This window comes from Mirounga leonina, unplaced genomic scaffold (assembly GCF_011800145.1).
Source record: "Mirounga leonina isolate KUSES-001 unplaced genomic scaffold, KU_Mleo_1.0 Mir_200, whole genome shotgun sequence".
Lineage (NCBI taxonomy): Eukaryota > Metazoa > Chordata > Mammalia > Carnivora > Phocidae > Mirounga > Mirounga leonina.
This window is the reverse complement of record NW_023270503.1, coordinates 25600606-25621555: the sequence shown is the minus strand read 5'-3', so window position 1 is coordinate 25621555 and position 20950 is coordinate 25600606. Positions and strand designations below refer to the sequence as shown.

Below are 20950 nucleotides of genomic sequence, written 5' to 3'. Positions count from 1 at the left end.
AGGAGGAGGGCAGGCTGCATAAAAATGGATCTCCTTCCCCAAAGGAGAGGCCATGCCAGCCCCACCCCCCATGTACACACACACACACCTGCATTCATGGACATAAAACCATCTCAGTGACGCCAGAGCCCCTTTCATCTCGGGATCTCCCAGCGCCAGGCAGAACCCTAATTATCCCAGGTCCCCCCCCCCCCCCCGCCCCCGGCCCCGCCGGTTCCCCCACTGTCATTAGCCCAGTTTTACCAGCGGGGGCCACAGCCTTTTCTTGGCTCCTAGGGCGGGGCCCTGTCTCCACAGTCTGCTCTTGGGGAGGGGTGTGTGTGTGTGTGTGTGTGTGTGTGTGTGTGTGTGTGTTGAGGGGAACTGCTCTCCCACTTGCCTAGTTTGTACTAGGCAGAATCACTTGGCTATGGGTGGGGTTCTAAGTCTATCTGAGTAGGGCTGCCCTTGTTCATGTCAGTCTCAGGCTCTTGCATCCTCAGCTCTGTTAGAGCCACTTCTCTTGGGGTGGGGGCTGGAGCATAATTGGGGTCTGCAATGCATAGGGGAGGGGAGGGTGCCTCTCTTGGGACCCCTGGGAATCATGGGGATAACAAGGGCAGCTGGGATGAAACATGAGGGATGCAGAGTGGGTGGTGATGAGGGGTATGCAGGGGGAGAAGGAAGCCTGCAGTGCGCAGTGGCAGCCGCACTGGAGAATTGAGGCTGCCGTGTGCAGAGTCAGCATGCAGTAAGTGAACCTGTGGGTTCAGCCCGGGCTTGCAGTGGACATGCAACAGTGGTAGTGTGGGGTGGGAGGCTGCATCGTGCAGTCAGGGCAGTGTGCAGTTCGAGGTGCACTGAGGCTGGCTGGCTGCCAGTCAATGCCATGTCCTCAGTGATCATGTTTGGCTGAAACCCGAGGGAGCAAGTCTGTGGTGTGCCGTGTTTAGGGTGCATGCTCTACCCTGTATGGAAATAGTCTCTTGGGATTGAGCTGCCCAAGGAGTTGAGATAGAAGCCCTATGCATGGGATACATTTATGAGATGAGCTACATTTATACTCTGCATCCATCAGGCGGAACAAGGAGGCCATGGGGAAGTCTAGCACTAATCTGGATTAGGACAGGGTGACAGAGTCCAGAGCGGGAACACAAAAGTGCTATGGTTTTGTCTCCCTTCCATTCTGGCTTCCTCCACGTTTCTCTGACAAAAGGCCCTAAAGATATCTGGTAAGGGAGACTTTTTGAAATCCTAGATCCAAAGCCATAGAAAATGAAGTGCCTCCTGATCTATCTCCCCACCCCCCCACCAGGGGCAGAGTGGGGCACCTTGAACTCAAAGGTAAGAGTTTACCATTCCCATCTTTTCCTTACCTCTCTTCCTTGGCTCCCAATATGGGCTGGTAATAGACCTGGGCAAGGGCAAAGTGAAGGGCACACGGCCTCCGAAGCAGGCATCCCGCCAGATGCCAGGATCCAGCCCAGGTCTGGGCTTATAGCCCCTGCCTGGTGTCACATCAGCCCCCTTTCCACCCCACTCATCCTGCCTACCCCCATTTCTTGAAGCTTCTAGCGTCTCTCAGAGTCATTTCAGCCCCAGCTTCTGTTGTCTCTTTGCCAGGAAACCCCCACTCAGGCTGTTTCCTCCCATCCCCCCCACCTCTGCTTCAGGGCTGAATCCCTGAGGAGAGCAGGGGAGGGTGGGGCACAAGTAAGGATGGATAGAGACCCTCCAAGGGGATCTGCCTGATGGCCCCCTCCCTCTCAGATTTTGGTTGCCAAGGAGGCAGCAGGAACAGCCTGTTCTCTGGGCTCCCATCGGAGCAGCTAGGCCTGGGCCCCGCCCTCTCTCCCTTCCTTCCCTCCCAGACTGTTGCTAGGAAGCACCCCAAGATTTCTCAGGGTCCAATCCCTAGAAACCAGAGGATCCAGATATCTTTCTGAAGAGCTTCCCCAAAAGCCTGGAAGCCAAGACCCCACGCAGCATCCTCCACCCCTGCCAAGAAGCCACAAACAGTTGGGGCGGCGGGGGGGGCGGCATTGAGGATTGAAACAGGGGACAGGCCCTCTACCAGCCTGCCCTGGAACACCTCCGTGGCCTGGGCCTCAGTAATCCACTCCTCCCCCACCTGGAGTTCCTGGGCTCTGGGTGATGTCAGCAAGTGATGAGGTGTCCAGCAGATACCCCTTGACTCTGCAGACACAGCCCCACTTATTAGGGAGTTCTGGAAAGACAGCAGGGGAAACCAGCTAAGAGAACCTAATCCTCAGGTGTTTCTCCCCCTTAGTGATCTTTCAATCAAGAAAAGGTAGTGGAAATGGATAAAAGAAAGGGGGGGACAGTTTATGGGAGTTGGGGATCAGGTGGCTGGCAGAGATGAGAGACTGGGAAATTCACCAATAATTGACCTGCTAAGGGTAAAGGGGCCACTTAATGTCCTCCTCCCAATCATCTTTGTGCCATCATGTGCCCTGGGTATGGGTCACAAAGCAGAGGGCCTGGGAAGGGACTCAGGCCTGGCTGAGCCTTGCTCTTGGTAGCTGAGGGAAGAAGTGGAAAAAGAAGCTGACACCTTCTCCAGGTTGCCTTTTAGGGGTTCTTCTACTTTTATTCATTCTTTTGATACCTTTTTTTTTTTTAAGATTTTATTTATTTATTTGAGAGAGAGAGAGAATGAGAGACAGAGAGCATGAGAGGGAGGAGGGTCAGAGGGAGAAGCAGACTCCCCGCCGAGCAGGGAGCCCAATGTGGGACTCTATCCTGGGACTCCAGGATCATGATCTGAGCCGAAGGCAGTCGCTTAACCAACTGAGCCACCCAGGCGCCCGATACCTTTTTTTTTTAAAGCATTTAATATGTGCCAGATATTGGACCCCCTAAATTTTCCAGCTTTTGGTTTCATACTCTTGCACAGAGCCCCCTCATCCTGCCTTTGCCAGGAGAGAGGGGAGGAGAGCTAGGGGCACAGTGTCCTTTACCATAGAGTTTGAACCTTACCATACTGCAGCCCTCCCCTCTCCAATGAAAGGAGATGGGACAAGCTGGTGTGGAGGCCAAGAGTATAGAGTGGTTCTCAGGGCCCGGAGGGAGGGGTGGTGCAAAGGAAATGGCAGGCTGGCTTCCTTTCCCATTATTGCTCGGGCCTCAGGATCACAGGACGTCTCTTCTCTGAGCTGGGAGTAGAGAGAGTAGAGAGGGAAGGCATCCTTCAGGGTGTTGGAGAGGAAACTTCAGGTCCAGAGAGGAAAACTCCAATGATTAGTTCAAATTCTGCTTTTCATCGTCCCGGCTGGTCTCTCTCTGGACCTCCATGGGGCAGTGGGAAGACAGACACAGGGAACTGTGGGAGATCCAGGAACTGTCCTGAGGTGGGTCCACCTTGTAGGCTTCTCCCCCCTCCTTCTCTCCCCCAGAGAGATAGAAAGTGGGGATTTGGATGTGGGACTGGTCGGGGAAGGGAACTGGTTTGGAACCAGCTGTGTATGAGTTTGTGGAAACAAGTCTTTCTTTCTCCATGCACCTGCTGCCAATTAACTCCCCAGAGTGGGGGGACCCAGGCAAGCTTCTAAAGAAAATATTCCAGCTAGGGGAGGCGAATGACTCAGTTTCCCTGTGGAGAGAAGGGATGCTGAAACCCTTTGTGCCTTGTACGCTTACCAAGTATTTCAATGTTTCTGGGTCTAGACTCTTGCCACTTTTCCTTACACTTCTTTCTAGCCTAGATAAGGAATGTCCCCATCCCTTTGGGTACCACAAAGCCCTATTCACCCACGGCCTCTTACCCAGCTCCAAGCCCATCACTCTGGCCTACCAGCTCCCTTTCTGCCATGGCTCCAGTGTTGCCATGTCACTCCACCTGGGTGGCTTCCATCTGCCTCAGTTTGCTGGGCGGACCCTTCCCCCGCCAGACTGGCCAACGAGATGAAGAGGTTGGGGCTTGGAACTAAGGGAGCAGAGGTGGGAGCTCAGCCTTTATCAGCGCTGAGGGGGAAGAAATGGACAGCAAAAGAAAGTGGGGCTAAGAAGGGTTTTTGAGAGGGGCTGTGTGGAGGGAGGGTTTCCTTTCCAGAGAGGATGCTGGTATTTCTTCTCTTACCCACAGGAGGATTTTCAGAGTCCCATCCTTGGGGAGAGAGGATCCAGCCAGGGAGCAGGTGGGTCCTAGGAAGCTAATGTGGTGTGGAGGGAAGAGGTGGTGTATGGAAAGGCTCTCTCTGATATTGACAGACCAGAGAGGCAGGACAGTCAAAGTAGAGAAATTGAAGATGGCCCATGTCCAGAGCTAAGGGAGTCCTCATAGTCCCTTAGGAGTCCAGTCCTTGGGGGAACTCTGCCAAACCTAGAAAAGGAGCTGCTGGTGAGAGGTGGGGGGACGGGGAAGGCAGATGGCCTGACTACAAAAGCCGCCTCCCTGCCACTGTGAAGTGGGAAGAAGGCACCCCTCCATCCCCCAGAGATCTGCCAGGCTTCCTGCCAGAGAGGGATGGTTTAAGCTCAGAATATCACTATCCTCAGGGCCCAGATATTCCCCCAAATGTACCCAACACCCACTAACTCAGTCAAGAGCAGTCACAAAGTTGACAGCTTCTCTCTAAGAGGGGCAGTTTGGGCTACGAGGGATGGGAAAGGAGCTATAGGATCCAGGAATGGCTCAAGGTGGGGGGCCCTGGGCTGCTGTAACCAGAAAGGAGTGAACGGAGGGAGCAGGCAAAGGTAGAGTTGGGGCCTGGGAGAAGAAGGGAGGCCAGGTTCATGTGAGGCTTCAGAGGAACAGAGTTTGTGGTCGTCTCAAGTGTGAGTGAATGTGGGGTTTGTGGTAGCCTCAGGTGGGGCCGGGGGCAGTTTGGAAGTTAAGCGTGAGAAGTCTGGGTTCTCCCTCCTTCCTGCTTTGGAAGCTTTGGCTCTACATATTTGGCAGCTGTTTTGCAGAAATGCTATTTCCCAGTGGTGTCACTTGGGTAGGCACAAAGGGGAGCAGAATGGAGGCGGTGTGTATGGGTGCATGGGGAGGGAGAAAGGCCATAGGCAGTAATGAACTTAGAGGATTGTGATCTGGCCCTCCTTCAGCTGCACTCTACCCCTCAGAACAGGGGTCCTTGTCTCCCTGCTGTGATTTTGCTCCTATACCCAGGATCCTGTTATTCTCTGTCCCAAGGGCCAACAAGTTTACTTCCATAGCCTGAGTGCACTGCGCTCCCAGATTCATCCCCCTAATGACTGATTTTGCCAGTGAAAGGGTGGCCAAATAATGGTTGCTGGGGAATATGGATGGAACTTGGCCTCATGGACTGGGATATCAGACTTAGGGTATGGGATGGGGGAGCTGAAAGTAGGGGGTGGCAGAACACTGGCTGGGGCCTCCATGTTTACTCTTGTCCTAGGTTATAGATGTTAGGGACGATCTGTCCCCAGGACAGGGCAGGGATAAGGGCTGTATATAGAGAAGGCTCAGCCATTGAAGCCAGAGGTGAATAGCATTTGCTTCTGAGCTTCTCACTGGAGGGGGAAAAGAGGGCTAATGTCTAAAGCCCTGAATATAATTATGCACGATTTGGTTCCATAGGATAAGCAAGACATCATATTGTTTTTAATAAACTTTCAAAAAAAGAACAGTTTTAGATTTACAGGAAAAGATTTGAAGATAGTAGGGGGTCCCCACGTATGCCATAGCCAATTTCTCCTTTTATTAGCCTCTTACATTAGTATGGTATTTTTTACAGCTAATGAACGAATATTGATATGTCATTATTAACTAATGTCTATGCTTTACTCATATTCCTTAGTTTTCACCCAATGTTCTTCTTCGGTTCCAGGATGACATCCGGGATGCCAAGTTACATTTAATAATTATGTCTCCTTAAGCCCTCTTGGCTATGACAGTTTCTTAGACTCCCCTTAGTTTTGATAACTTTAACCTCCATTTCCTCCTTACTTTCCTCCTTACTTCTCCCCCTATTCAAGCAGTATGCAGGGCCAGGAGATTTTGGGAGGACTGCCAAATTTGGGGGTTAAATGGTGATGTGTGTGCAATTGATCAAGCCCCAATGTAGCCTCTGGAATACAGATGTGGAAATAAGAACTCTGGTACACCCAGGGGTGTAGGAGCACCAAAAAAACAAAAACAAAAACGAAAACCAAAACAAAACCACAAAAACCAAAACCGTTAAAACACCAAAAAAACCAAACCAAAACAAAAACAAAAACCAAAAAGGAAAAAAGAAAAAAAAAAAAGGTCAAGAAAGAGGAAAACGTATTGCTGAACGAACGCCACACCCCTGCTATGCCTAGTAACTAGCATGTAATGAAAGGGTGTCAGAATATCATTTAAATGCCTGGTCGACAGTGACGTCTTTGGGCGACGCTTGCTTGCGAACGGTCTTTCGAGAGCTCTCCGCTCCCTCCGCTCCCTGAGTCTGATGCTTCAGCTCGTACCTGTCCTTCTCTAAAGCAGAGAGACAATGCGGGCTCGCTAACGGAGTCCCTTAGCTTCCCTGCTAGCCCAGTCCAAGGAACTACAATTCCCAGAAGACCGAGTCCAAGGAACTACAATTCCCAGAAGACATGTCTCTTGCTGCATTCTTATTGGCTCATGTTTGTTATTCCCAGCCAATAGAAGTTAAGCTCTTTGATAAGTGCCAAGATGGCGATACCTAGGATCTAGGACTAGCTTGCACGGTAGGCTCAAAATTGGGGAGGTGGTGGCTGAAAAGGAAATAGGGAGTTACAGTTTCAAGGTTGGGGAAGGTGGAGGAAATGGTGGAAAAAACTGTGGATTTGGGGTGGTAGGGGCTGAGGGACGCAGCCAGAGCTAAGGGCGTAATTAGGCAATCGGAATAGGCTTAACCCCTTGCCACCCTCTTCACTCTTTTTATTAAGCCCCTTTGACACCCTTTTCTTAGTGCTCCAGTTGATTCAGGAGGGAGGAACCTGACAGAATCCCTTCCTTATCCTCTTCCCCGTTTTTTCTTTCTGATTCCTCTGCCTGCCTTAAATCTTCCTATATCCGTTTCATTCAACTCGGCCCTCCCCTGTTCTTTCCTTCAGAATCCCCTCTCCCCTTCTCTTAGCTCAGTCTCTTCCACCTTAGAGCTGACCGCCGCCGGCCCCTTCTCAGAGTGAAATCATGAAGGTAGTGAACTTGAAGCAAGCCATTTTGCAAGCCTGGAAGGAGCGATGGAGTGACTACCAGTGGGCAATCAACATGAAGAAATTCTTCCCCAAAGGAGCCACCTGGGACATTCTCAACCTAGCAGGTCTCAAGTGAAGTAGGAAGGATGGGAGGGCTAAACCCAGAAAAGCTATAACCACTCAGTCTTGCTTTGTTATTCCCCTTGCAGAAGCACTACTGGAGCAGGCCATGATTGGACCTTCCCCCAATCCTCTCATCCTGTCCTACCTGAAGTATGCAATTAGTTCCCAGGTAAACTGCCCCACCTATTCCAGAGAGTGAGGATTTGAAGGTAAAAGACTTGGAGTATAGTTGTCAGCTTACACTTTGTAGGTGAATTTGTTTGAACACAACACTTCTCTGAGCCTCAGTTTTCTTGTGAAAATAATAACACTTCATTGGTTGTGATGAATGTTACATTAACTTGTTCTATCAGTAAATAGTCATGAATGTGTCAGATAGTGGTGTAGGCCGTGGGGATATAGCTGTGAGCAAGACCTTATTCCAGCACACAAGGAATTTAGTGGGTAATAACAGACATGAAAATAAGCAGTCAGTCACAGGATGGGTTTGTGATGTAGGTTAAGACAGTACTAGGGGAGTATGTGAGAGAGGCACGGAATTCAGTCTGAGCAATCAGGGAAGGCTTTCTGGAGAAAGTGATATTTAAACCAAGACCTTATTGTTAAATAGGAGCCAAGCAGATTGGTGAGAGTGTACAAAGCAGAAAGAAAAGCATATATAAAGGCTGGGAGACAAAAATCACATGTTGTTTAGGAGCCGAAAATAATTTATATGGCTAGAGCAGTAGTTTTGGTCTCAGGACCCTTTCATGCTCTTAAAAACTATTGAGACTCCCGCAAAGCTTTTGTTTATATGTATTACATCTATCCATATTTACCATTTTAGAAACGAAAACTGAGAAATTTAAAAAATATTTATGAACTTATTTAAAAGTAACAAAAAGTAAAGTCTATTAAATAAAGCCTGTTACATTACATGTTAATATAAATAACATTTTAATGAAAACCATATTTTCCAAAACAGAAAAGCTAGTGAGGAAAGTGGCTTTGTTCTACGTTTTTACAAATCTCTTTAATGGTTTAATAGAAGACAGCTGAATTCTCATATCTGCTTCTGCATTCAGTTGTTGCAGTGGGCTATTTTGGTTGAAGTGTATGAAGAAAGTCTGTCCTCACACATCAGCTATTTAGTTAGTTGGTTTTTTTTTTAAAGATTTTATTTATTTATTTGAGAGAGAGAATGAGATAGAGAGAGCATGAGAGGGGGGAGGGTCAGAGGGAGAAGCAGACTCCCCGCTGAGCAGGGAGCCCGATGCGGGACTCAATCCCGGGACTCCAGGATCGTGACCTGAGCCGAAGGCAGTGTCTTAACCAACTGAGCCACCCAGACGCCCTCAGCTATTTAGTTTGAAAAGGGCAGAGAATGTTAATAAGCTTTTCAGATAAATTGGATATTCATTGACACGCTGAATTCAACAGGTGATGTGAAACCACATCAATGAACTTAAAAAAAAATAATTAGTTAATTATTTTTTAAGTAAGGTCTACACGAGACATGGGGCTTGAATTCACAACCCTGAGATCAAGAGTCACACATGCTCTACCGACTGAGCCAGCCAGGCGCCCCTCAATGAGCTTCTTATACTCTGTTACATTAAAATCCATTGGTCTCTGTCTTGCACTTTGAACAGATCTGTTAGTCATGCATGATTTTATAATATCATGAATTGGTCATGTGGAAAATATCTGTTACTGAGTTACACAGATATTCCAATTGTTGACACATTTAATTATATGATTCACATGTCATGGAGCCTATGGGACATTCCACATGCTGTTGTGGGAGAATGAGAGTAAAAAAGGCAAATAACATCTTAGCAGTATTTAAAAAATAGTTTTATTATTTATTTATTTTTAAAGATTTTGTTTATTTGACAGAGAGACACACAGTGAGAGAGGGAACACAAGTAGGGAGTGGGAGAGGGAGAAGCAGGCTTCCTGCGGAGCAGGGAGCCCGATGCGGGACTCGATCCCAGGACCCTGGGATCATGACCTGAGCCGAGGGAAGACGCTTAACGACTGAGCCACCCAGGTGCCCCTAAAAAATAGTTTTAATCTCACAGACTGTAGGGGTTCCTGGACCGTATTTTGAGAACTACTGGGCTAGCACTTCAAGAAGGAGACTGGCTTAGGGAGACATAGGGAGGCCTGTGGGTGATAAAGGACCTGTGGGTGATGCTAAAGAGTTTGGACTTTATCCTAGGGTGATGAGTAATCATTTAAAGAGTTTTAAGTGGAGGAATGGTGTGGTAGGATTTATGTGTGTGTGTGTGTATAGATATTTAACATGCAATAAAATGCATAGACCTTAAGATGAATTCAGTGAGTTTTAGCAATTGTATATACCCATGTCACTAACGTTCAAAATAAGATACAGAACATTTCCATTCTCCCAGAAAGTTCTCTTGTGCCCCTTTGTAGCCCGTCCTACAACCACTAAATGTTTTCTGTCACTGTAGATTAGTCTTGTCTATATTCGGATTTCATAGAAATGGAATCATGCATGGGGCGCCTGGGTGTCTCAGTCATTAAGAGTCTGCCTTCGGCAGGGTGGGACATCGGAGGGGGAGACGAACCATGAGAGACAATGGACTCTGAAAAACAAACTGAGGGTTCTAGAGGGGAGGGGGGTGGGAGGATGGGTTAGCCTGGTGATGGATATTAAAGAGGGCACGTTCTGCATGGAGCACTGGGTGTTGTACACAAACAATGAATCATGGAACACTACATCAAAAACCAATGATGTAACGTACGGTGATTAACATAACAATTAAAAAAAAAAAAAGAGTCTGCCTTTGGCTCAGGTCATGATCCCAGGTCCTGGGATCGAGCACCGCATTGGGCTTCCTGCTCGGCAGGAAGCCTGCTTCTCCCTCTCCCACTTCCCCTGCTTGTGTTCCCTCTCTCGCTGTATCGCTCTCTGTCAAATAAATAAATAAAATCTTAAAAAAAAAAAGAAAGAAATGGAATCATATAGCAAACACTTGATACTCTGTCTTCTTTTGTTTAACATAAATGTTTTTGAGAGGTGCCTGGGTGGCGCAGTTGGTTTTGGCTCAGGTCGTGGTCTCAGGGTTGTGAGATGGGGCCTGGTGCTGGGTTCTGTGTTCAGTGTGGAGTCTCCTTGGGGCTCTCCCTTCCTCTGCTCCTGCCCCTTGTGCTCTCATTCTCTCTCTCAAATAAATAAATAGGTCTTTAAAAAAAATAAATGTTTTTGAGATTTATCTCTGTGGTTGTTTATGTGATCAGTTCATTCTCTTTTATTTTTATTTAAGATTTTATTTCTTTATTTGACAGAGAGAGAGAGAGAGCACAAGCAGGGGAAGCGGCAGGCAGAGGGATAGGGAGAAGCAGTCTCCTTGCTGAGCAAGGAGCCCAACTCGGGCTTGATCCCAGGACTTCGGGATCATGATCTAAGCCGAAGGCAGACGATTAATCGACTGAGCCACCCAGGTGCCCCAGTTCATTCTCTTTAAATTGCTGAGTAGTATCCCTCAGGTGGCATGTAGTTCTTGTACTTCCTTTTTCCTCTTGGCTTATGTCTGCTTTCCATGTGAGCACATATTCATCTACCTTATTCTTTTTAACTGCTGCATAATGTTCCATATGTACTGTAATAGAGGTTTTTAATTTTTTACTGTTATACTCATTGTTTCATTGAACTTTCATTTAAAAAAAAAAAAAGACTTTATTTATTTATTTGAGAGAGAGAGAGCACGAGCAGAGGGAGGGGCAGAGGGAGAAGCAGACTCCCTGCTGAGTGGGGAGCCCGATGTAGGACTCAGTCCCAGGACTCTGAGATCATGACCTGAGCCAAAGTCAGACATTTAACCGACCGAGCCACCCAAGGAGTCCCTCATTGAACATTCTTATACTTACTTGTCTGCACTTCTGGGAATGTTTCCCTAGTATAGATACCTAGAAATGGAATTGCTAGTTTAAAGAATTCCCACAGGGGCGCCTGGGTGGCTCAATCAGTTAAGCGTCTGCCTTCAGCTCAGGTCATGATCCCGGGGTCCTGGGATCGAGTCCTGCATCAGGCTCCCTGCTCCGCGGGAAGCCTGCTTCTCCCTCTCCCACTTCCCCTGCTTGTGTTCCTACTCTCACTGTCTCTGTCTCTGTCAAATAAATAAATAAAATCTTTAAAAAAAAATAAAAAAATGAAGGGGACAGCTCTCAAAAATAAAGAAAGAAAGAAAGAAAGAAAGAAAGAAAGAAAGAAAGAAAGAAAGAAAGAATTCCCACATATTCAGGGTGCCTGGGTGGCTCAGTTAAGCATCTGATTTGATTTCGACCCAGGTCATGATCTCAGGGTTGTGAGATCGTGCCCCGTGTAAGGCTCCATGCTGGGCCTGGAGCCTGCTTAAGATTCTCTCTCCCTCTCCCTCTCCCTCTGCCCCTCCCCCCTCCCTCCCTCTCTAAAAAAAATATAAAGAAAAAGAATACCTCCATATTCAGTTGCAGTAGATCCTGCAAATTGCCCTCTAGAAAGGATGGTATTGGTTTACACCCCCTCCATAGTGTTTGATAGTGTTTCCCAACACCTTTCCAATGCTGGATAGAATTTTTTTTTTTTTTTAAGATTTTATTTATTTATTTGACAGAGAGAGACACAGCTAGAGCAGGAACACAAGCAGGGGGGAGTGTAAGAGGGAGAAGCAGGCTAAGTGCTGAGCAGGGAGCCCGATGCGGGGCTCTATCCCAGGACCCCAGGATCATGACCTGAGCTGAAGGCAGACGCTCAACGACTGAGCCACCCAGGTGCCCCTGGATAGAATTTTTTTAAATTCCTTTCCAGAAGGAAAAAATTACATCACATTATAATTTGTATTTCCATAACTGTGATGTTGAGCACTTTTTTTTATATGTTTATTGGCTCTCTGTATGACTTCTGGGAATTGCTTACGCATATCATTTGCCCATTTTTCTTTTGTTTGTTTTTTTGTTGTAAAAGCTTTATTGAAATATAAATCACATAGTATACAATTTACCCACTTAAAGTATACAGTTTACTGAATTGTAGTATTTTCAGAGTTGTGCAACCACCACCACAGTCAGTTGAGAACATTTCATCACCCCAAGAAAAATTCTTACTGATTTTTAAGTGTCTTAATATAATTGATCTTGTCATCTTTATCTGTTATTTATGTTTGAAATTTTCTATAACTTTTTTTAACTTTTTGTTTTTTTTTTCTTTTATTTTTAAAAATGTTTTATTTGATTGACAGAGAGAGAGAGCACACACAAGCAGGGGGAGTGGCAGGCAGAGGGAGAAGCAGGCTCCCTGCTAAGCAAGGAGCCTGACTCGGGGCTAGATCCCAGGACACTGGGATTATGACCCAAGCCGAAGGCAGACACTTAACTGACTGAGCCACCCAGGCACCCCTGGTTTTATTTTCTTAGCATGCAGAAATTTTTAATGTTTTTATTGTCAGATTTAACCATTTTTTCTTTTTTTTTTTTTAAAGATTTTATTTATTTATTTGAGAGAGAGAGAGCACATGAGAGGGGGGAGGGTCAGAGGGAGAAGCAGACTCCCTGCTGAGCAGGGAGCCTGATGCGGGACTCGATCCCGGGACTCCAGGATCATGACCTGAGCCGAAGGCAGTCGCTTAACCAACTGAGCCACCCAGGCGCCCTAACCATTTTTTCCTATATGGCTTTTGTCTTGCTGAAGGGCTTCCCTGCTCCAAGGATCAAAATATGTTCTTCTCCAATTTCTGCCAACACTTCGCTTTTATTTTTTGTATTTATTTTGTTTAATCCATTTAGAATTTATTTTTTTATTTTTAATTTTTTTTTACAATTCACTTTACCATTTTTTTTATTATGTTATGTTAATCCCCATACATTACATCATTAGTTTTTGATGTAGTGTTCCATGATTCATTGTTTGCTTGTAACACCAAGTGCTCCATGCAGAACGTGCCCTCTTTAATACCCATCACCAGGCTAACCCATCCTCCCACCGCCCTCCCCTCTAGAACCCTCAGTTTGTTTCTCAAAGTCCATAGTCTCTCATGGTTTGTCTTCCCCTCCGATTTCTACCCCTTTATTTTTCCCTTCCTGCTATCTTCTTCTTCTTCTTCTTCTTTTTTTTTTTTTTTAACATACAATGTATTATTTGTTTCAGAGGTACAGGTCTGTGATTCAACAGTCTTACACAATTCACAGCACTCACCATAGCACATACCCTCTCCATTGTTTATCACCCAGCCACCCCATCCCTCCCACCCCCCAACCACTCCAGCAACCCTCAGTTTGTTTCCTGAGATTAAGAATTCCTCATATCAGTGAGGTCATATGATACATGTCTATCTCTGATTGACTTATTTCGCTCAGCATAATACCCTCCAGTTCCATCCACGTCGTTGCAAATGGCAAGATTTTATTCCTTTTTGGGGCGCCTGGGTGGCTCGTTGTTAAGCGCCTGCCTTCAGCTCAGGTCATGATTCCAGGGTCCTGGGATCGAGCCCCGCATTGGGCTCCCTGCTCTGCGGGAAGCCTGCTTCTCCCACTCCCACTCCCCCTGCTTGTGTTCCTGCTCTCACTATCTCTCTCTGTCAAATAAATAAAATCTTAAAAAAAAAAAAAAAAGATTTCATTCTTTTTGATGGCTGCATAATATTCCATTGTGTGTATGTGTGTATGTGTATATATATATATATATACCACATCTTCTTTATCCATTCATCTGTCGATGGACATCTTGGCTCTTTCCACAGTTTGGTTATTGTGGACATTGCTGCTATAAACATCAGGGTGCACATACCCGTTCGGGTCCCTGCATTTGTATCTTTGGGGTAAATACCCAGTAGTGCAATTGCTGGGTCATAGGGTAGCTCTATTTTCGACTTTTTGAGGAACCTCTATACTGTTTTCCAGAGTGGCTGCACCAACTTGCATTCCCACCAACAGTGTAGGAGGGTTCCCCTTTCTCCGCATCCCCGCCAACATCTGCCGTTTCCTGACTTGTTAATTTTAGCCATTCTGACTGGTGTGAGGTGGTATCTCATTGAGGTTTCGATTTGGATTTCCCTGATGCCGAGCGATGTTGAGCACTTTTTCATGTGTCTGTTGGCCATTTGGATATCTTCTTTGGAAAAATGTCTGTTCATGTCTTCTGCCCATTTCTTGATTGGATCATTTGTTCTTTGGGTGTTGAGTTTGATAAGTTCTTTATAGATTTTGGATACTAGCCCTTTATCTGGTATGTCATTTGCAAATATCTTCTCCCATTCTGTCAGTTGTCTTTTGGTTTTGTTGTTTCTTTTGCTGTGCAAAAGCTTTTTATCTTGATGAAGTCCCAATAGTTCATTTTTGCCCTTGCTTCCCTTGCCTTTGGCGATGTTTCTAGGAAGAAGTTGCTGCGGCTGAGGTCGAAGAGGTTGCTGCCTGTGTTCTCCTTAGGATTTTGATGGACTCCTGTCTCGCATTTAGGTCTTTCAACCATTTTGAGTCTATTTTTGTGTGTGGTGTAAGGAAATGGTCCAGTTTCATTCTTCTGCATGTGGCTGTCCAATTTCCCCAACACCATTTGTTGAAGAGACTCTCTTTTTTCCATTGGACATTCTTTCCTGCTTTGTCGAAGATGAGTTGAGCAGAGAGTTGAGGGTCCATTTCTGGGCTCTCTGTTCTGTTCCATTGATCTATGTGTCTGTTTTTGTGCCAATACCATACTGTCTTGATGATGACAGCTTTGTAATAGAGCTGGAAGTCCAGAATTGTGATGCCACCAGCTTTGCTTTTCTTTTTCAACATTCCTCTGGCTATTTGGGGTCTTTTCTGGTTCCATACAAATTTTAGGATTATTTGTTCCATTTCTTTGAAAAAAGTTGATGGTATTTTGATAGGGATTGCATTAAATGTGTAGATTGCTTTAGGTAGCATAGACATTTTCACAATATTTGTTCTTCCAATCCATGAGCATGAAACCTTTTTCCATTTCTTTGTGTCTTCCTCAATTTCTTTCATGAGTATTTTATAGTTATCTGAGTACAGATTCTTTGTCTCTTTGGTTAGATTTATTCCTAGGTATCTTACGGTTTGGGGTGCAATTGTAAATGGGATTGACTCCTTAATTTCTCTTTCTTCTGTCTTGTTGTTGGTGTATAGGAATGCCACCAATTTCTGTGCATTGTTTGTTTTTTTTTTAAAGATTTTATTTATTTATCTGAGACAGAGAGAATGAGAGAGACAGAGAGCACATGAGAGGGGGGAGGGTCAGAGGGAGAAGCAGGCTCCTCGCCGAGCAGGGAGCCCGATGCGGGACTCGATCCAGGGACTCCAGGATCATGACCTGAGCCGAAGGCAGTCGCTTAACCAACTGAGCCACCCAGGCGCCCTGTGCATTGATTTTATATCCTGCCACTTTACTGAATTCCTGTATGAGTTCTAGCAGTTTTGGGGTGGAGTCTTTTGGGTTTTCCACATAAAGTATCATATCATCTGCAAAGAGTGAGAGTTTGACTTCTTTGCTGATTCGGATGCCTTTTATTTCTTTTTCTTGTCTGATTGCATACCACCCTGAATGCGCCCGATCTCGTCTGATCTTGGAAGCTAAGCAGGGTCGGGCCTAGTTAGTACTTGGATGGGAGTCCATTTAGAATTTATTGTGGTGTGAGGAAGAGATCCAAACTTACTTATTTTTCCAAATAGATGGACAGTTGGCTCAACTGCCTTTATTGAATAGGCCATTCATCCGTATCCTAAATTCTCTTACAAAGGTCTATTTCTTGATATTTTAGTTTAGTTCATTGATATATTTGTCTCTGCTTGCACTAGTACTTTACTGTTTTATTACTATACTTTTATAGTATGTTTGATGTCTGGTTAGGCAAGTCTTCCCTTAGTTGTTTTATTTTTCAAAAATTTCTTGGGTGTTTTCAGGCATTTTCTTTTCCAAATTTTAAAGTCACCTGTTAAATTCTTTTAAAAAGTCCGGTTGTATTTTGATGGAGATTTCCTTGACTTTGTGGATCTGGGGAATTTGTGGATTAATTTTAGAAAGATCACTGTGGTGGTAGTTAGAAGAATGAGTTGGAGGGAGGTAAGACAGAAGGCAGGGAGACCATTTAATCAGGCATATGTATATTTTTAAAGTTTATTTATTTAAGTAATCTCTACCACCATCCTGGGGCTCAAACTCATGACCCTGAGATGAAAAGTCACATGCTCTTCTACTGAGCCAGCCTTGCACCCAGGCTTTTTTTTTTTTTTGCCAAGGATCAGATAGTAAATACGTTCCACTTTGCAGGCCATGTGGTCTCTGTCACCATTATTCTGTCATTATAGTTTGAAAGCAGATATAGATAGTATATAAGTAAATGGACATGCCTGTGGTCTGATGAAACTTTATTATTTTTTTTAAAAAAGATTTTATTTGAGAGATTGAAAGTGAGCAAGAGAGAGAGAGGAGCAGGGGGAGGGGCAGAGGAGGAGGAAGAAGCAGACTCCTTGCTAAGCAGGGAGCCCGATAAGGAGGGAAGCCCAACATGGGGCTTGATCCCAGGACTGGGATCATGACCTGAGCTGAAAGCATATGGTTAACCAACCGAGCCACCCAGGCGCTCTTCCCCCCCCCGCCCCCGCCCCAATGAAACTTTATTTACAAAAGAGGGTGATGGGTCCAATTTGGCTTTTGAGCCATGGTTTTCCAACTCCTGATTAGGCTATTGCAGTAATTCAGGTAAGAGATGATATTAGCATAAGCATGGGAAGTGGCAGCAGAGAAGAAGATCAATTCAAGAACAAGGAGGTGGCAAATGAGAGGGTTTAGTGATTACCAGGATGAGGGGCATGAGAGAGAGGAAGAAATCATGGCTGATGGGATCATAAGGAGACAGTGAGAGAAGTGTAGGGCCGTTGTTGGGGTGCAGCTGAGTGGGGGAGAGGACATTGATTTTGGCTATTTTTTTTTTTAAGATTTTATTTATTTATTTGACAGAGAGACAGTGAGAGAGGGAACACAAGCAGGGGGAGCGGGAGAGGGAGAAGCAGGCTTCCCGTGGAGCAGGGAGCCCGATGTGGGGCTCGATCCCAGGACCCTGGGATCAAGACCAGAGCCAAAGGCAGAAGCCTAATGACTGAGCCACCCAGGCGCCCCTGGCTATTTTTTTTTTAAATATTTATTTATTTATTTGAGAGAGAGAGCAGGCATGGTCGGGAGGGGCAGAGGGAGAGGGAGAGAGAGTTCCAAGCTGACTCCACGCCAAGTGTGGAGCCTGACGCAGGGCCCGATCTCACAACCCTGAGATCATGACCTGAGCCGAAACCAAGAGTCGGACACTCAACCAACTGCACCACTTAGGTGCCCCTGGCCTTTTTTTTTTTAAATAGTTTTTCTTTTCTTTTTTTAAAATATATTTTATATATTATATATATTAAATATTTAATACATTTTTTAATCATATATATTTTTAGTGGCATCTGGGTGGCTCAGTCATTAAGCATCTGCCTTCGGCTCAGGTCATGATCCCAGGGTCCTGGGTTCGAGTCCCGCATCAGGCTCCCTGTTCAGCAGGAAGCCTGCTTCTCCCTCTCCCACTCCCCCTGCTTGTGTTCCCTCTCTCGCTGTGTCACTCTCCGTCAAATAAATAAATAAAATCTTTAAAAAATATATATGTATAGGGGCGCCTGAGTGGCTCAGTCGTTAAGCGCCTGTCTTCGGCTCAGGCCATGATCCCAGGACCCTGGGATCGAGCCCCAGATCGGGCTCCCTGCTCAGCGGGAGGCCTGCTTTTCCCTCTTCCCTATTTAAAGATTTATTTATTTTAGAGAGAGAGCTAGAGCACGAGCAGGGGGATGGGCAGAGGGAGAAGGAGAAAGAGAATCTCAAACAGACTCTCAACTGAGCACAGAGCCCAATGTGGGCTTGATCCCATGACCATGAGCTTATGACCTGAGCTGAAATCAAGAGTTGGACTCTCAACCAACTGAGCCACCCAGGCGCCCCTGATTTTGGCCTTCTTAAGTAAGGTGGCCTGTGTGGACTATCAAAGAGAAAATACTTGGTAGGCAGTTGAACATACCTGTGTGGAACTTAGAAGAAGAGACCTAGACTGGTACTGTTGATTTTGGAGTTGTCAACTGCAGATGGTAATTGAAGCTGTGGACATGGACAATAGTGCCCAGAGAGGGTGGAGAGTGAGCAAAAAAAATGACCCAAGCCAAATTCCCGAGGAACCAATCACATGTAGGGAACACACATAGGAAAAGGATTCCTCATAAGAGTCTGAAAAGAAGTCTAAGAGCAGGAGAGAGAGCATGGTGGTTAACTGGAAATGGGGGATCTGTGGGAAGTTCTCTCAAAGACAGAAGAATCTCGAGATGTGTAAACACTGATGGGAAGGCAAGAGGGAGAGCAAGGCTGAAGTAACAGTGAGAGAAATAAATGTATATGCGGGAGCTTCAGTACTTGTAAAGTGCTATGCAAAATTAGGCATTGATTCTTCCTTCAGAGTCAAGAGCTCTTCGGTCCAGTGCTGTGCACGTGGAGGGCACTTAGGAGTAGTTGGGGGTGTTTACTATCAAAAGCAGAGGAGAGGAGAGAGCAGCCGCTGGTCAGTCTGGGCTAGCCAGGTGTGCAGTGGGCCACATAGAGGGGCTCCCACCTCAGGGGCTGGTGGTAGCTTAGAACTCCTATGTTGATAGATATATTAAGAGTGAAAGAGGTTAAATACTGTTGTGAAAAACAGTAACAGTTCGCCATGTGGAAAGTATTTTTAGGTCTCAAGAGTAGCAGTGCTTTATTGATAACTGTTAGCAAAAACTTACTGGATGGAATTCTGAATTTGGAGACCATAAATATATTAGAACGTACAGCGTCCCTCAGAACATACAGAATTGGGGGGGGAGTTGCTCTTCTGGTAGTTTGGGGTCCGTTTCAGTGGGAACATCCAGCTCCCCCTTCAGGTTGGTATCCAACAAGGTTCAGGTCTCTGCCAAGCTCTTGCTATGGGGACATCAGCTATAAATAAACAAACACTCGCCTGGAACGTTATGGTCATCCTGCCCAGGCAGGCTCCCAACTTTTTGATCACCATCAGACACCAGCTATGGGTTCACAGAACATCTTGCTGAGAGCGGCGCTAAACGCTAATTGTGTATTTAAGTCCTCTGTGTGTTTTGCTCTTGTTTATTTAAGAATAGCAGTTAAAGGTGTCTGAACAGAGAGCACTCTGTTGGAGAAATTATACACAGAAGGCATTGCCGTGCATGTAAAATTCACCATACTAAGGCCATTGAGGCTGACTTCGCTTTCTCCTTAAATCTTTGGAAATTTCTATTCCTCTAGGGAAGACAGCCCACAAGGCTGGTGATTATCCTGACAGTTTCTGTCATTGTATTCTGCTTTTTTATTTTGGTGTATTTTGCCACTGGTGTTGAGTATATAAATGTAACTACTTTCTAAAGTATTACTCATATTTTATCAGCATGCTGTAACTATTTTTTAAAAATATGACAACTTAGAAGGCTTTCCGTAGGTTTTAATTTCATTCAGGACACATTAGTTATTTCTTTTGAACTACAACTCTAATCTTATGATGGTGATGAATAGGTTTTACTAACAGAGGTTTATTTATTTTATTTATTTTAATTTTTTAAAAGATTTTATTTATTTATTTGTGAGAGACAATGAGAGACCGAGAGCACGAGAGTGAGGAGGGTCAGAGGGAGAAGCAGACTCCCTGCCGAGCAGGGAGCCCGATGCGGGACTCGATCCCGGGACTCCAGGATCATGACCTGAGCCGAAGGCAGTCGCTTAACCGACTGAGCCACCCAGGCGCCCCAGAGGTTTATTTTTAAAGTACAATTTTTTCAGAATGCTAGTTCTGAGAATTCAGTCCAAAGCAGTGAAGACTTACTGAGGACCTACTATGTGCTAGGCGCAGGCTAGGTTCTAGAGAAACAGATATAAATTCACCACTATTTCTGTTCCCAGGGAGCTCACAGTTCAGATAGGATTTCCCTTAGTCAAATAAGCTTGGAAAGTATTGCTTACTTTGTCTCCGTTTATCTTGGAGGTTCTCATTGTATACACGCATATTATGATTTAGAGATACTCTATAGTAAAGAAAGCTCTTTATATTTATTTATTCCACAGTTTCTCAAATTAATATCACACAGAAGTTCTGTGTGTGTGTGTGCGTGTGTGTGTAAAATTTTTTAACATCTTGGGGAATCTTTGGAATAACATCATGCAATAGAAATTGCTACAGTAACAGAAATGCTCTACATCTGTGCCGTCCGATACAGTAGCCGTAGCCACATGTAGCGACGTGGCTAGTCTGACTAAGGAGCTGAATTTTAAATTTTATTTAATTTAAACTTAAACAGCCACATGTGGCTATGGCTTCTCTATCGAACAGTGCAACCTTGGAAGCTACTTTGAGAAATGCTGATCCAGGGTATGTCTTTCCTTACTCATTCTACAGACATTCTCAGCAAGTTCACGGTGGTCACTGAGTAAAAGCGTCCTTGTCCTCAAGGAGCTCCTGGTTTGGTGGGGGCAACAGGCACCCACTGTGTCGTGATGGGTATAAGGCAATTAGTTGGAGCACATGGGGAAGAATTTCTCGGTGGGAGGTTGGGATTGATCAGAGAAGGTGTCCTGGAGGAGTCCTAGAGAGCAGGTCCTAGAGAATCAGTAAGAGTGTGCATAATGAAATTCCCTACCTACTTCAAGGTGCAGGTGCTACCTGTTCCTTGCAGGGAA

The 20950-nt window shown here is 45.5% G+C and overlaps 1 protein-coding gene across 6 annotated transcripts in view; it reads left to right on the top strand.

The window, feature by feature from the left end:
- Positions 1-20950, top strand: part of MED24 (mediator complex subunit 24) — a 36856-nt gene that overhangs the window by 1059 nt on the left and 14847 nt on the right. For 2 of the 6 annotated variants that reach the window (XM_035027046.1, XM_035027041.1), the window contains exons 1-3: positions 6587-6657; positions 7070-7235; positions 7320-7402. In XM_035027046.1, the coding sequence (XP_034882937.1) occupies positions 7106-7235; positions 7320-7402 (213 nt within the window). In that variant the 5' untranslated portion in view covers positions 6587-6657; positions 7070-7105. Of the gene's footprint in view, positions 1-1237; positions 1324-6586; positions 6658-7026; positions 7236-7319; positions 7403-20950 lie in introns of those variants that run through there. The other 4 variants (XM_035027044.1, XM_035027042.1, XM_035027043.1 and 1 more) reach the window with 4 other exon arrangements.